The following is a 17,442-nucleotide window of genomic DNA, read 5'->3' as shown; positions in this document are numbered from 1 at the left end:
TTTGTCTGTCCACACTTTTGTTGCTAACACAGGCATCCCAAAGGAATGTTGGGAATGAAACCCTGGGAGCCAGTAGGCCTTCTGAGTCTTTTGGACCCTAAGGATTTATTTGAAATATCTTTACTGTTCTTTAACTCTTAGGATTTCGTGTGACAGGGTTTTAGGTGTCGCCCCAATGGAATACTTTCTGCCCTGTAAGTGGCAGTGGCTAGCTGTAAGATTTCAGTTTTTAGAGAGACAGGGTCCGTGACCTCAGGTGGCGACTCCCTCTGTGAAGCCCTGTATAAAGTCCATTGATCTGTTGTTGTTGTTTCTTGGTGCGTTGTGTTTTGTTTGAAACAAGGTTTCCTTGTATAGCCCAGGCTGGCCTCAGACCACTCACAGGCCTTCTGCCTTCGCCTCCCTAGTGCTGAGATTACGAGCATGTCCCGCCACACCCAGCCAGGCAGTGTGGCCTTTGCTGAAGAGTCTCTGGTAGCCACTCTTAGTCCTTAATGCTCGTTATGCTGTGTTAGTTATCAGCTTCTTAACAAACAGCGAACTCCATAAGAGTAACAACTCTGTCTTCCTCAATCGCCTGCTTTCCTCTGTATTAAAGGAAGAAGTTTCAATAAATCGTTTAGATGGACTAGTGCAGGGCCCATGAGGAGCCCAGCTTCTAACACCAGTCTCCCACCACATGGTGGGGGCGGGGGGGGGCTGTTCTACTTGGTTCGCTGTCAGAGAAACGAATTGTACTTACCAGCATCTCCCAGCCTCTCTTCCTACTCATGAGCACCTGTCAAGTGAATCGAATTGATTTCAAAGCCACGCCTTCTGCCTCTGAATTTGAGTCGCTGTTTTCTCTACATGATGCTAATATATTTTCTTTCTCTATCTGGATTTCATCCTCTTTCTCATTGGTAGCGTCCTTGGCTGTACCATCAGCTTGTATGGGATTAAAACGACTCCCTTTGTCCCTGGTATAAGAAATAGTCAGTGAGGTTCACAAGTAACAAGACACAGCGACATGCAGTTTCCATCATTTGCTGACGCTGTCTGTGACCCAGCTAGCCTCAGAGCGTGAGTCAAGGCTGTGGCTGAGCCCTGTGCAAGGGGCTGACACCTTCTCTGTTTGCAAATACCTCCTACAATCCACTTCTGCTCTCACACCTCTCGGCTAATGGGAGTTCCATACCCAGGGAATTTGTTACCCGGCTAATAGGGTCCCATACCCAGGGAATTTGTCATCCTGGGTCCACCCCTCTAATGTGGAAATACACAGTGGATGTGTTCCTCACTAATTTTTTGGTAGAATGTGCTAGAGCACCTAAGTTAGTAGTAGTCAAGTTTCAACTGATGCCTTTGGTTACATGTTTGTTTAAAATGAGCAGGGTGTAATATGTCGGAAATGGTCCTTCTATCTCGACTGAGAAATTGTGCGTTATAACAGTTGAGCAGGCTCTTGCACCACTACAGTGCTGTGTGCCAGCCTCACAGTCCCAGAGCAAACCAGTTAGTATCTCAACCTGTGGCCTCCTCTGTAAAATACGGGAGTTGTGATAAAATGGTAAAAATATATTTTACTTTTGCCCTACACTGGCTTATGGTGCCATAGCTAACCTGGTAGATGCTCAGCGAACATGGAGACCGTGGAAATATCCCTACATGCCTCACTTAAACAGTGTCTTAGCCATTGTTCTATTGCCGTGAGATGCCATGGCCAAGGCAACCTTTAGAAAAGAAAGCCTTTCATTTGGGGCTCACGGCTCTAGAGGATAGGAGAGTCCATGACCATCACGGCAGGAAGCAGACAGGCGTGGAGCTGGGTAGCAGCTGAGAGCTTTACCTCTTGAACCACAGGCTGGAGGTGGAGTGAGACACTATACCTGGCATGGGCTTTGGAAGCCTCAAAGCCCAGCCCCCAGTGATACACCCACCTCCAACAAGGCCACGCCCCTAATCCTTCCCAAACAGCTTACCACCTAGGGGCTAACTCTGCAAACAAATGAGCCTACTGGGCCATTCTCATTCAAACTGCCTCAGATGTCAGCAGCACATTCCAGACACAATCCCCTCTTCGTCTTATAACTTCTGTCCCTTCTCTCCTGCAGTGTGGCATTTGTAAAGGACAGCTCGGAGACACAGTGAGTGGGACGGATGTGAGGATTCGCAATGGTCTCCTAAACTGTACTGACTGCTACATGCGATCCAGAAGTGAGTATGGAGAGACTGTCTCCCCCAGTCACCCTTCTCGTGTGGGATTTAGTTCTTTTCTGCCTCCAGTTGGCATTCCTACCCCTGGGAAGAGGATTGTTAGGATGGAGGTCAAAGGAATTGAGAGGCCAGGAAGCAGATGCTCCTCGCAGGACGATCCTGCTCCAGGGAGCAAAAGAGCCTTACCCAGGAGTGTGCCAGTACACTGGCAGGTAACACTGTGGGTCAGGTTTGAGAGACCCGCCTGAGCTCACTGCAGGGACCCTATTGAGACAGAAGATGGGTTAGGGTCTGCTGCACCGTCTCTTGGTCCAGCCTGTCTGCAGAGGCCAGCAGCTGCTGGAGGTGATGAAATATGCAGAGTGGCTGTCAGGGGTGGGTAGGTGAGTGCCCAATCTGCAGTGGCAGAGCCCTTCAGGAGTTTCATTACAGAACACGGTTTTGTTCTTAAGAAAACTTAGAGGTTCACTGAAAGTCAAGATGATGACTCCTGCTTCTCTGACCCTGCCCACTCCCATACCTTTGCTTACAATAAGATTTCAGAAACTTGCTGGCCGTGGGGACTTTCTGGGTTTCTGAATCAAGAAAGTGCGTGTTTTACTTGGAGCCACCAGGGGGCGATGCTGTCAAACTGTTCAGACAGTTGGAAACTGGCTGGCGGCTTACTGGCCCAGTCCTCCTTAAAAGGAGACCAGAACAACAGGAGATCCTTTCATGTAAATTCACCAGTTACACTGAAGAAATGGCATCCGAAATTCAAAAATATTTTTTTTTTGTCAAAGTAAGTGAAGAATTATATCACTGGCTTCTAGATTGGAGGATAAGAATTAAAAGCAAGATTAAAATGTTTTTATTTATAGATACAGATTGAGTGCTTTAGGGAATACAGAGGAGTATGTGCTTGTTAATAAAATGAGGTGCTAGGCGGTGATGGCACAACCCTTTAATCCCAGCACTCTGGAGGCAGAAGCGGGTGGATCTCAGTGAGTTCTATGCCAGCCTGGTCTATCAAGCGAGTTCCAGGACAGCCAGTGCCGCACAGAGAAACCCTGTCTTGAAAAAATAAAAAATAAAAAATAAGATAAAATAAAAAACACAAGTGAAGTGAAACAAGATCCAGTGTAGGTTGTCTGGGTCTGTGAGAAACCTTGAAATCACACAGCTCCAGCTGGAGCTATTGTTGAATGACGGGAATGTTGACGTCATGGATTACACATGACATTAATTGACATGACATATTTATATTCAATATGAAGTTTGTAAGCAGTATTCAATATATATCATGAATACGCATGCCTATATATACAGATGCATACATACACGTGGAATGTAACAATTGTACTTTCTTTTCTCCTCTCTGCTTTCCCTCCACCACCAATCTTTCCCCCCACCCCCGCACCTGCCCCAGACAGGGTTTCTCTGTAGCTTTGGAGCCTGTCCTGGAACTCACTCTGTAGACCAGGCTGGCCTCGAACTCACAGAGATCCACCTGTCTCTGCCTCCCAAGTGCTAGGATTAAAGGCGAGAGTACAATTGTACTTTTAAAAACTAGGCTGTTGTGTGTTTTGTTTTTGTGTTTTAGGAAGAGGCACCCTTTCCCCCAGGTTTCAAAGCCATCTCCCCAGTCCTCCTCCATCAATCACACTTTCCGCTTTCCTCTCAGCTTCAGGCCCAGAAGGGGGCACTGCTGGGATGAGGGACAGTTGAGGCAGCACTGTGGATCTGAATGTAACTGAGCATGCTCGAAAGATGCCAGCAAGCCTGGACCTGCCTCTGGGTGGCAGTGACCATTTTCATCCAGACTTCTCTGGTTGGGATGGTTTGTTGTCATGTCCTATGAAATTAGGCTAGGAACTTGGGTTACACATGCAAATACAAAGGGCTTAACTGCTTTTAATTCTGACTAAAGATAAGAGCCAGAGAAGTCCTGAAGCAATTTCTGTGCTAAGAAAGCTATTTGAAGGTAGACTACACATGAGATAATATTCTATTTATGATAGGTTCTTTCCCTTTTATTAGCTCATATTCATTGTACCAAATGCTGGGTTTCTTTATGCCAGTTTCATATGTGTAGATTCTGTATGTTCATCAAACACACACACACACACACACACAGTGGGGGGAGAGAGAGAGAGTGAGAGAGAGAGAGAGAGAGAGAGAGAGAGAGAGAGAGAGAGAGAGAGAGAGAGAGAGAGAGATTGTCTTTTCTCAAAATAGAATATTGTGTTTTTAGAAGGTTAAGTGCTGAGAGAAAAGCAGAGCTACCCAGTTGTTTCTCTGCTCCGGTGTCTGCATTTGTGCCTCTGTAGACATCCAAAGGAATAAGCAAGTAAATGCTATAATTCCAATAATAAATAATACTAGAATTCTGTAAGGTTAGAAAGTTCAAATTGTCCAGAAGCATACTAAATTGGAATCAAAGTCTCTCTGATGCTACCCCTTTCCTGTGCTTTCTTCGGGGCAGGGGTGGAGTGGATGTTTGCACATTGAGCATGCGCTTGCACAGCGGCTGCATCTAGCTGCGTATGAGCTGGGCTTCACTCCCCAGAGTGACTGTACAGCGTTTTTATTGTATTTTATTATAGCTGTGTGCAACTTAATGCACTGTCAGCGTTGCCATGTTCTCTCTTCTGGGTAGCTACTCCAGTTGCTTCCAGTTTTTGAAGAGCATTTGCCAAATATTCCTGTGAGCAGCCTTGTGCATATCCAGATGGAGATGTGACGTCATCTCCAGTGGGTAGAGACTGAGCAGGAGCAGCAGTGGATTAAAAGGCAATAGCCTTTTACGGTTTCAGACATCTTGCCTGATTATTGTCTAAAAGTAAGTGAGCCCTCCATGCAGAGTGCATGGGGAGCCTTCTCCTCCTTCTCTGCTGAAAGCAGCTCTGCAGGTGATCTTCTGTTAAAATTGTACCCCGGCACTGAAAAAGAAGAAGGAAAATAGGAAACTGGAAAGGCCACTCTGCCAGACAGTGAGGAACTTGTATTGCTGAGATGTGTGGAGGGCGGGTACGCTCCGGTGGAGGTCAGCAGCGCATGTCTTCCACGGTCAGTCCTCATCGTGTTTTTTGAGACAGTATCTCTCACTGAACCGCAAGTTCACTGCTTCAGCTAGCCTGGCTGCTCAGCAAACTCCCCAGATCCTCCTGTTTCTACCCACTCCCCAGTGTTGGATTCAGACTTGCAATGCCATGTCTGGCTTCTGTGGGGGTACTGGGGAACCACACTCGGGTGTCTTACTTAGATACAAACTGGCTGAGGCTTCTCCCTGGCCCCAGGATGTGGATTTTTAACCCTTGAGTTTAAACCTCTTTCCCTGTGTTTCTTCCCCATTCGTGTTTCTTTTCCTGCAATACGGTTCTCTGTCCTTTGTCTCTCTTGTTGGGACCTGATCTGTTGAGTGCTTTGTAAGCTAGACCTTTTCCTGCTGCCCTGTGGGCTGCTCGCTGCAGTTACTGTTTTGTTTTTGACTTTGCAATTTATGTCCATGCAAAATACTTTCATTTTAAATAAATATAGAAATTCTTTGCCTTTTAAAATTCTGGGCCTTTAGGGCTGGAGAGATGGCTCAGCTGTTAAGAGCACTGCCTGCTCTTCCAAAGGTCCTGAGTTCAATTCCCAGCAACCACATGGTGGCTCACAACCATCTGTAACGAGATCTGGCGCCCTCTTCTGGTGTGCAGGCATACATGCATACAGAATACCGAGAATACTGTACACATAATAAATAAGGCTGGGCCTTATATCCTACTCAGGGAAAGCAACACTTTCGGTTCCAAAATTGTAAATAAAATTAGCTGACAGATATCCTAAAGTCTCGTTCAGTTTGTACATGTGTGATTCTCAGGAATGTATTTAGAGATAAAAATTTGGACAGAAGTGAGGTTATTTTGCCAATTGTGTGACTGTTACTCAATGATCATTTTCCTCTGACTAATAGGAAGTGCTGGCTTTCTCATGAGTTCTGTGTTTTTGAATCTGCTTCTGCATGTGTGATTATACTTATAATGTGCTTATTTTCCATTACCAAGTAGTTTTAATTGTTGTAGCTTCATAATATGTTTTAAGGTTGGCTAGTAATAGTCACACACATTCTAGTTTCTTTCCTTTTTTTCCCCAAAACTTTCTGAACTCTTTGTCATGATTGTTTTTTCAGACAAATGTTTGTATCATTTTAGGCTAGTTTTAATTAAGTGAACACATAAAAAGGAGAATGACCAGAGTATATAAGAATCTCTCTCTGTCTCTCTCTCTCTCTGTCTCTCTCTCTCTCTCTCTCTCTCTCTCTCTCTCTCTCTCTCTCTCTGTCATAAATAAACGTACTCAGGAATGATGTGGTTGGTAGAGTAGGAATTATTTAACTGGAGAACTATAAATAAACTTGACAGGTTGACGGTGTCCCCAGATGTAAGTGGCAGTGGAGGAAGGTGGCTGGCTGTGGTTTTCTTCTTTTTTAAAATACTTCTCTGAATTGAGAAGAAGGGAGATGGCTTGATGGAAAGTGTGGTTTGCGCCAGAGGCATTCCAGAGAGGCAGAAACCACTTCATCCTGTGGAATGATAAAACCTGACTATTTAATCCTGTTCTCTCCGAGTAACTAGTCACATGTAAATGAACTTTTTTTTCTGTTGGAGGGAAAATGGCATAAAGCATATTCAAATGCAGTTCCTAAAAGCCACATAAGGAGTTTTTAAGTCCATATGTAAATGGGAATGGAAGTGCAAAGCAAATTACCCATCATGATTGAAGCCCTTGCATGTTTAACTGGTGCCATTTGTGCGTGTGCACTGGACGGCCACTGTGCATGGCCTTCTGTTCCAGCATTCGCTCTGGTGAGGTAAATGCACTTATAGTACTCACTCCCCCGGGTCTTTTCCGATGTGTTCGCCTCATCATGACTGTTGTGCCTAAAATGAAGAAGAAACCTTGTGAAAGCTTCAACAAGAACTCGACATTTAACCCTTCCTAGGTTGCGTGACCAGAACAAATACAAGATACTCAATGAAGTGTTGGAAGTTTGAATTTCACATAAAGCCATGAATTTTTGTTGTTGTTTTGGGATTGGCGGGAGGAAGGTATTTGTTTGTTTCATTTTTTGGTATGTGTGTTTACAAATTCAAATGCATTTGGGAAGCTAGGGGTGGTGACCTTGGTTGTCATTCTTTAGATGTTGTCCACTCTGTGTCTGTCTGTCTGTCTGAACCTGAAACTCAGGTTGACTAGGCTGCCTGGCCAGCAAGCCCCAGGAATCTGGCGGTCCTGGCCTCCCCAGTCCTGAAATTACAAGTGTGTGCCATTGTCAAAAGCTTACGGCCCTGTGTTCTCAGAATCCTGTGTTAGCAGGAGTGCTATCTCCTGCACCCCATTCTGTATGGTGGGTGGCGGCTATGGGATTGGCTTGGGTTGAGATAGTCAGACTCACACCCGAGCATAGATTGACCTCAGCATCACTGTATAACCAAGACCGGACATGGACTCCGCTTCTCCTGTTTCCACCTCCCATGTGCTGAGATGCCAGGCGTGCACTGGCACACCCAGCTAAACAAATAGCTTTTCACATTTGCAGTTTTCTCAGTATATATGTGTTCCATTAGCACAAGTGTGTCCCAGATATCACATGGGATATACTTACATGTTTAAAATGTGTATTTATCTGGAAGTCAGATTTATTGGGTGTTCTGTATTCTACTTGTCCAATCTAGCAATCTGGTTTTTTAGATCAATTAGATTCCTCCAATTTCAGTGGGCTGATTCTTTGACCTAAGGCCTCAAGAGAAAAAAAAAAAAAAAACAACTTCTTGCTTGTGGACCAATTAGAAAGCTTGATGGGGGTAGGGAAGGTCATTTGGTTTCGGGGAAATCTGGAGTCCTTATGCCAGGCGTGAAGCATAGCAGCACCTGCACACCTGGCTGTGTGGGTCTGAGGCGCTCCCAATCCTATATTCTAACAAAGTCCCATGTGATGCCACATGCCATGCCTAGAGGTGATGCTGAAAGCAATAAGGTGGACCATGACTCCCCTTCCTGTGGGAAGATGGCATAGGACCAAGGTGGGCCACGACTCCCTTTCCTGTGGGAAGATGGCATAGGACCAAGGTGGGCCACGACTCCCTTCCTGTGGAAGGAGAGTGTAGCACCAACGTGGGTTATGACCCCCTTTCCTTTGGAAGGAAAGCATAGAACTAAGGTGGGCTGTGACTCCCCTTCCCATTGGCAAGGGTAACTGCTAACCCGAGGGTTTTGAAGCATGCGGAATGAGACTCATTGACTAACCCAAGGTTCTGGTTTTCTCACCATAGGTGCCGGTCAACCTACAACACTGTGACAGGGTTGGGCGCTTCTGGATCACCGAGCATTTCTTTATTAAGGGTGTCCCTTGGCAACTGCTTAATTAAACCCCAAGTTCAGGGGCTTCTCAGCATTCATCTAATTTCTGGAAGACTCTTCTACAAGGCGGTAGCTGCTCTTTTGTATGGTAGCACAGTGTGCTTTTTCTGGTTGGGGGCTGATTTTTTTTGCATTTGCACAGTATATACAAAAGAATATTGCATCATGATGATTCTGAAGTTCACGGGGGAAAAAGACAAATGGTTTCAGCACGAGCAGAAAGGCTTATGGTTGAGAAGGTGTTATTCTCTTCTTTGGGGAAATAGCAAAAGGGTGCAATAAACCTGTTGTGTTTTAGTATTTCTAGAAATCAAACACGTTATGTTTACAGAATTGAGCTGCAGGAAGTGCAAGACATGCCAACTTAAGACAGGAGCATAAACTGAATGCATTTCAGAAAATCTAGACACCCCAGAAAGCTCTGACTCGGAACTACAACTTGTTTTTTTAATGCAAAAATACTAGTCTGATAATATATACTGTACTCCTGAAAACATTTGTGTTACTTACCTTTGCGGGGGGAGAGGGGGAGGCAGAAGTCCTACCAATAAATTATCACGCTGTTAGTATTAGATTTTGTGTACTCCGGACGTCATGTCATTAATATATTAATTAATATATTAATATTAATATAGGCTGATCCCCCAATTGAAGAGAGCCTTTGCAATCTCACTAGGCTTCCACTCTGTGACGTTGTGCAAGGGTAGGGAGGAAACTGGCCAGCCCTTATCTTCAGACCTACTATCCAATCCATGAGGAAGTGTCATCTGTCTGGAGGGCGTGTCAGCGGTAGCCTTGAGGCTTGGGCCACCTGCTTTCTCCAAGCACTGGGTAAGGGGTTATTGAGCGGCTCGATGTGAGGATGTGGGTGTTAGGCGCCAAGGGCAGTCTGTCTTTAGGGGTGAGTACATCTCACCTTTTGCCTACAAGTTTCCCTTGGGGATGGAAGCCCAGGTACCCAGAGAGAAGCATTAAGTCCATCCTCACAGACCCCGGATGGTATGATGAGACAAGCCCACATCTGGTCTGTACGGGGCAGCCCTGTGTGCACCTTCCTTCCCCCACACGGCCTTCTTGACTCTCAAGAATTCTGCACCTGACCCATAGAGTTTTGAAAGCAACGCCTGCGGAGATCTGGTTTGTTCTCTGCCCCCTGTGAGGAGTTCCAGCTGGACGCAGCAGGAATGAAGCGGCTGAACCAGCACGACTTGGCTCTCCAGGCTAAGGACTAGGCAATGGGGAACTATTTATTCTGCCTTAAAAGGATGGCAACTGAGTAAAGACAATGACGTTAGGGGAATGTAGACCATGGATACACTCCTAGACGATGTTAGGCGAATGTGGACCGTGGATACACTCCTAGTAGGCTAATGTAGCATAGCGAGAGCGCAAGTAGATGTTTTTCTGTTATGTAAGCAATAATTTTTTTCCTGTGTCTTATGGAGTATGGCTAGCAATTATTTATTTCTGTGCTAGACGGTTCTTTGCATGTGGGTTCCCTATAGGTGCAGGCATCTCCTGGCCACTGGAGGCATATTGACCACTTTGCCATTTGGACGAGTTGTTATTGGACTGAAATTCACACATCATTTCATTAAAAATTGTGCCTTAGAAAATGCAAAGCTGTTGCACATAGTGGTGAGTGGCAGATTCGGAACACCGGAGGGAAATGACGTCACTTCCCAGGTCTCACGACTTCTCTCAGAGGTGTTCGCTGCTTTACAAGAAGAAAATAATAAATAAATAAATGAAAGATTTTAAAAGACAAATAAAAAAGGAAAAAAATTAAAAAGAAAAAGAAAAGTTTTGAAAATGTACAGATCAAGTCCAATATTTTGATGAAGCACCTGCATGTTTTATTAACTATTTTAATAATGTGGATGTTTACACTTTGCATGATATTAACAGAGTACTTTACGAGAAACGATGCACAAAACATGTACAGTATGGTCATTCATAAGCGACTTTTATAGAATACTTTTTACATGTGCGAGGCCATCCATTATGTCAGGAGCACATGAGTATTGCACATTCTTCTGGTTTCACAAAGCCATTTATACATAGTTCTTAGCGGGATGCGTTGTACGTGCATTGCAGCTCGACTGGAGTCAAGAGGAATAAAGCCCCATCCCAAGCGTGGCACGTGCTTTGCCATAATGAACACTAGTCACCAGCCTGGAATAATCTCCAACATTTCCTAAATTCTAATTGCCAACTGTTTCTATTTCTATTTGATTTCTATTTCATTTAGTGCCAGTCACACGGCAGCTTCGACAGACTAGATCTCGCTGTTTTCCAATGCAGCATAAAAGACTATGATCTATTCCTCTTCAAATAATCTTTGAGATCCCAGGGGAAAATATGTGCTCTGTTGTGTGGAGCTATGATGTCAATGTGTTCGTTTAAAAACCAGGCAAGGCAAGTGAGTGATTTATTGTTCCTGGAGGACTGTGGCTGTTCTTCCCCCTCAGACTCCACATGCTTCCCTCCCAAGGACAAAAATGGTGACTCTGTTTCTCACTAGCAAACTCTCATGACCTTTGTCCTTCTTTCTGTGTAGTGTCATTAACGTGATACAGATTCTAGTTACCTGTAGGCGGCGTAAGATTCAACGAGCTGAAACGGTCCACCTTTGATGTGAGTCCATCCAAAATATGTTCCTTTCTGGGTGGGCGACGTCCTATATCAATTACACTAACTTTCATTTACAATATTTATTCTAAAATGCCTCTGAGAAATAGTTTAAAAAATTGAAAATGAAAAGTTGTCTAAAATGCAACAGCTTTTATAGTGAATGTACATTTATAAATAAAATACTCAAATCCACTTGGTATTGCTTTTATTGTTTCTGGAGGGGTGGGGTAATTCTTCTTGGGGCGCAGAGAGTCTTGGCTCTTGGCTCAGGGCTGTGTAGTCAGATGATGGCAGGGCTGTGCATCCAAGGTCATCTGTTTATGAAAAACCAGAGCTACCAGCTGGTGGAAGGGGTTGCTGTGGAATTGCCTGCCTCACAAGGGAAGATTTTTACTCCTTGAAATTAGACACAATAACCAGGATAGATCATGCAGGTGCCTGTGGAAGCTTCCAGAAGCAGACAGGCAATGATCAGTGGAACAGCACTAACCCACTGAAGTCGGTGTACGCTGCCTCTTGTCCCCCACTGCCTCCGTGTTCTCCACTCACTGGACACACACTTGGCCTCACTCAGGACCTGGAGACTGGACCAGAGAAGATGCTGGCACTGTCCCCTCTTCCTAAAGCTCTTGTGTACTTTGCCTTGCACTCCGTCCCATGTTTGCAGGCGTCCCATGTTTGCAGGGAGTGGGAACGGCAAGCAAATTCCTTGAAACTTTCAAATGCTTTGGGAGCAGTATTTACCTGCTACGACTGCTTGCATGTGGTTCTGCTTTTTTTTAAAGATTTATTTATTTATTGTGTACACAGTGTTCAGCCTCCTTGTATGCCTGCAGGCCAGAAGAGGGCACCAGATCTCATTACAGATGGTTGTGAGCCACCATGTGGTTGCTGGGAATTGAACTCAGGACGTCCAGAAGATCAGCCAGGGCTCTTAACCTCTGAGCCATCTCTCCAGCCCCTCGTGGTTCTGCTTTTTGTAATGTTTGGCGGGCAGTTAGTTGTTGCTGCCATTCCCATGAGAAAGTAAGTGCTTTTCCCTTAGAAGAAGGATGTCCTTAGTTACCAGAGTAACAATACAACTGTCAGGGCTGGAAAGGTGGCTCTGCAATTAAGAGCGGGCACTGCTGTAGCAGAGAACCCAAGTTCGGTTCCCAGCACCCATGTCAGACAACTCAGAACACTCTTAACTCAGTGCTCAGTTCTGGCTGATCCAGTGCCATCTTCTGGCCTCTGCAAGCACCCACACCCTTACACATGCACCTACACAGATGCATGCATGCACGCACATGTGCACACATGGCTTACACACACAAAATAAGTACATGTTTAAAGAAAAAGTTTTTCAACCTAAAATTATGGAACTAAAAATGATTCCATATATGTATATATAATTTAATACATTACATAAGGTCTGTGTACATACACAGGACTTTCAAGAAATCAGATAGCAATCTAGAAATGTCTTCTTTTTGCTCTAATGGCTGCTACTAACTTGCTGTGGTATGAATAATTTATCGACAATATTATACCAATTACCTACATTTCAGGGTGTTTGGGTCGTGCAGAGAAAGCTAACAGGCTCCTGCTTTGCCAGGCCACAATGCTGAGACTTTTGGATAGCCTCCTGGTGTGTCATTCCAGGGCTTGCTGCTGTCTGAGCTCTGTGTCTGAGGTCCAGATTAACCACCTTTCCTGCAGATAGTTTCATATTTGATTGTAACTGGCTTCAAGGGACTTGAGAAACAAACAAGATTTTTTTTCTTTCCTAAATTTGTTTAGCATTATTTCAGCAGCTGTACTGTTTCAAGCAGCATTCTATTTCTAAGATAGCATTTCTGCCATGTTCCAAGATAGCTGTATGTCTCCCCATGTTTTATAGGTTAGAAACTGGGTGAGTGGATTGAGGTGGAATGGGGAGAAGGTAGGAGCAGGAGGAGAGGAGGGAGGGGGAGCTGGGATTGATATGTAAAATATAAAAGATCATTTAAAAAAATTAAACGTGAAAAAAAGTGAAGAAAATGTGTCTCAGGAAACTCCAATATTTTACAGAATTGTGTATTTCACCAACTTCCCCAATCAAGGTTGATCAGGATAAATTCCTGTTTAGCTGTTCCAGATTCTCAGGATCTGGGGTGCCACTTGAGAGCCAGGAGGAGGGCCCCCGAGCCTTGCTAGGGACTGGTGGGACTTTGTCTGCACCCAGGTGCAAGAACACAGGGAAGGGAGGGCGTGGTTCTCGTGCATGCACCCATGCATGCCTTTTTGAGTCAGTCTTTCCATGTAGACCAGGCTGTCCTCAAACTTAGGATCCCTCTGCCTCGGCCTCCAGAGTGCTAGGGTTGAAGGTGTGCTCACCCGGGGCACACTTGTCTGACAGTGAATTTACACTAACGCGTATCCCAATGGACTCGGCATTCCAGGTGTTCCTTTGTCTTGGGATTTCTATGGCTGTGATAAAACCCTATCTAAAACAACTTGGGAAGGAGGGGATTTGTTTCAGTTTACAATTCCACATCCCAGTCCAGCGTTGAAGGAAATCGGGAGAAACTTTATCAAGGAAGAAAATCACTGAAGGAAGGCAAGGCAGGAACTGAAGCAGAGGCTGTGGAGGAATGTTCCTGGCTTATCCAGGACCTCCTGTCCAGGGTTGCCACCACGTACAGCCGGTTGGGTCCTTCCACATGAACCACTAATTGAGAAATGCCTACAGACTTACATACAGGCCAATCTCATGGAGGCATCTTCTCAGTTAAATATCCCTTCTCAGATGTGTCTAGGTGTGTCTAAAGTTGGCAAAAGCCAACTAGCAAACCCCTTAAAGCTAGATATTCTTACTCCGGGTTTGGGGGGAACAGCTCTGCTTACGGCAGGCTTCATTCAGCTCCATGGATGTTTGCCACACAAAGGCTGGGACATGATAGGGTCAGCTCCAACCAGAATTCCAATACAGCCTTTCCCAACACACACCACCTCTGAACTTCCCTCCCCTCTCCATGAGTTTGAAATCACCCAAGATGTCCAGCCCCACCTTTGTTCCCTAGCTGGCCCTCTGCTTTCTCAGTTCAACTGCAGCCAAGGCTAGCAGGACAAGGATTCCAAAAGTCCCAACCTTACTTGTTCTCAGTGCTCTTGGGTGGAAGATCGCTGGTCGTGGGGTAATGACACTGTGGGTAAAGCTGGTGTTTCTTAGCATCTCCCGGAGAGATGATTATTTCAACATGCTTTGTGAGTTCAGAACATGTTGACGGAGAGACAGTTGTCAGAACAAGCCCTCAGAGGCTCCTATGGACACGCAGCTATCTGGAGCCCATGGCTGTAGTCCCCTCTTTAATTGGCTGAGGGGGAAGTATCACTAGAGGGCAGGGCTTGAAGCTCAGTCTGGGCACCTTGGCAAGACTCTGGCTGAAATGGGAAGAGAGAGCCCGTCCTGCAGAACACTGCACTTGTGCTCCGTACAGATATTGAATCAGTTACCACCCATGCTCCAGTCTGGGAGCAGTTGGCTGTTCCTCCTGACCCTGAACAAAAGTAATCATAACTGATCCTGCTTTTCAATACCAAGAATCCGGAAGCTTAATCTTGTCTGTGTTACAGCACGCTAGGAACCAAATGGAATGCTTGGTAACAGAATGAATGCCTCTCCTGGTATGGTCCATAAAAGTTCAACAAAATGGGGGTAGGGGGCCGGGCTGTGGTGACGCACGCCTTTAATCCCAGCACTCGGGAGTCAGAGGCAGGCGGATCTCTGAGTTCGAGGCCAGCCTGGTCTACAAGAGCTAGTTCCAGGACAGGCTCTAGAAACTACAGGGAAACCCTGTCTCAAAAAAAAATGGGGGTAGGAGAGAGATGGTCTTACTGAAGAGTAAAGTAGCTAAGAAGATAACAATAGACAGAATGTTTATGGGGAGGCATTGCCAAACTAACTGTATTTAATGTGGCAAAGAATAAAGGTCAGAGACACCCAGATAAACAGCATTTTGGAGTTCTATAATATTCATAAATCAGTGTGACACAAGGAGTAGTTGATTAATGTCATCTCTTCTACAATAATACCAACTCCACATGGGTCAATCCTCCAATGCTTTTTAAAAATCAAAATAAGAATAAAGGGTTTAAGTATGTTTAAACACAAACTTTGAAGAAACTTAAGTAAACTCTCAAAACTAATGATAAACTAGAGGAATATATTTCCAGTAAATATGACAGAAGATCGCTATCAGTAATATGGAGACATACGTTAAATTTTTGAAAGTCCCACAAATACAAATGGGCAATAGACATAAAAACAATCCTCGGCATTTTTAGTGACCAAAACAAGCACAAATTCAAGTAACATTTTAGGGGCTGGGGAGACGGCTCGCATTAAGAGCACTGGCTGCTCTTGCAGAGACCTGAATTTGGTTCCCACCATACACACAGTGGTGGTCAGCCGTCTGTGACTCCAGTTCCAGAGGATCCAACACTCTCTTCTGGCTTCTGGGGGCACCAGCCATGCAAGGGGCAAGCAGATATGCATGCAGGTAAAACACACACACATAGAAATAAATATTTTTTAAACAGTTAAGACAAAATCTCCCCAAATAGGGAATCATTTCACTCTATTAAGAACTTACTTATTGCACAATGAAAGCAAAAAACAAAGGTGGCAAACAAGATATTTGTTGCACATAGAGTTAGCAAAGATTTAGAATAAAACATATATCAAGAATTCTAACATAACAAAGTTTAAAATATCCATTAAAAGCATAAACCATTAATTGAAAAAGACTGAAGGCTGGGTGTTTCGTGGAAAATATGAATCATGGTCTGACGGTGGTGGTGCATGCCTTTAATCCCAGCACTCAGGAGGCAGAGGCAGACGGATCTCTGTGAGTCTGAGGCCAGCCTGGTCTACAAGAGCTAGTTCCAGGACAGCCAGGGCTACACAGAGAAACCCTGTCTTGAAAACAAAAACAAAGAAAATAGGAATCACAGAACAGACACACTTACTTGGTTGCTAGAAAGGAAATGCAAATTACAACCAATAGGTGTTCCATTTTATTCCTTTTTTATTTTTTAACGGTGCTGGGCATTGAACCCCTGGCTCTGAGCATGGTGGGCAATCACACCACTACTGAGCCACATCGCCTACCACAGTGCCATCAGACTGTGGAGAACTCGGGCTTTGTTGGAGCCAAAGTTCAGCCTTTGGTGAATGAGGAACAAAAGGACAGAAGCTCTCTGCTGATAAGAATGCGTATTGGCAGCCAGTCATGGTGGTGCACACCTTCAATGCCAGCACCCAGGAGGCAGAGGCAGGTGATTCTCCATGAACTGAGGTCACAGGGTCCTAGGACGGCCAGGGCTACATATTGAGACCCTGTCCATTTGGGGCAGGTAATCTGATGGCATTGATTGACATGAAGAGTTCTCTTCTGGAGCCATGCCTAAGCCTACACTCAAGAGAAGCTTAAGAAGCAGCCACACATGGTCCAAGACACATGGCCAGTAATGTTCTCATAGCACACTATTTGCATATAATTATGAGGGGAAAATTAGGAAAAGCAAGTGAAGATCAGATCACATATTCAGATGTATCAGGAAAAATATAAAGGACTACAATAAGACACCTATTAATATGTATATATACTATATATATATATATATGCACATAGCATCATCGATGGAACACCCAGAGACAACAGAACAAAGCATGTAGTCTCCATACAATGCAGGCTGAAGCAAGGGAAGAACTCAGAACTTGGGATAGGAGAAGGGGGATGCTACTGAGGACCCTGTGAGGGACCGCCAACTTCATTGCCTTCTTAATTTTTCACATTTACTTTATTATGAGTTCCTTCGGAGACCAGCTAACACAGAGTGATGTTGAGGCCAACATGGGCTACATAAAACCCTGTCCCGAAATAAATTAGATAATATATAGCATACCATATAGTGTTCTTAAGAGGATAATGCATTTAAAATAGGGTACATTCTAGCTTATAGGAAAATGTTGGCCACTTATATTAGGATTTCTGTCTATTACTATATGTGTATGAGTATGTTAAAATGGTATAATAATAGAATTAGTTGCCCATTATTTACATAGTTTTACATTTTATGTGTATGGGTATGTATGTCCGATAGAGATGTATATCTGATACAACATGGTGGTGGGTGATGGAAATCAAATCCCAGATCCTCTGAAAGAACCCCTTTTGTACCACTCATAACCACTGAGCC

At 44.6% G+C, this 17,442-nt stretch overlaps 1 protein-coding gene across 1 annotated transcript in view; it reads left to right on the top strand.

The window, feature by feature from the left end:
* Positions 1–11,409, top strand: part of Limch1 (LIM and calponin homology domains 1) — a 313,640-nt gene extending 302,231 nt beyond the window's left edge. Inside the window, exons 25-26 of the mRNA XM_038340732.1 lie at positions 2,094–2,196; positions 8,496–11,409. Of these exons, the coding sequence (XP_038196660.1) occupies positions 2,094–2,196; positions 8,496–8,521 (129 nt within the window). The 3' untranslated portion in view covers positions 8,522–11,409. The remainder of the gene's footprint in view (positions 1–2,093; positions 2,197–8,495) is intronic.
* Positions 11,410–17,442: the final 6,033 nt, after the last annotated feature.

The sequence above is a fragment of the Arvicola amphibius genome, chromosome 1 (genome assembly GCF_903992535.2).
Source record: "Arvicola amphibius chromosome 1, mArvAmp1.2, whole genome shotgun sequence".
Taxonomy (NCBI): domain Eukaryota; kingdom Metazoa; phylum Chordata; class Mammalia; order Rodentia; family Cricetidae; genus Arvicola; species Arvicola amphibius.
This window is presented reverse-complemented; position numbering and strand designations above follow the sequence as displayed.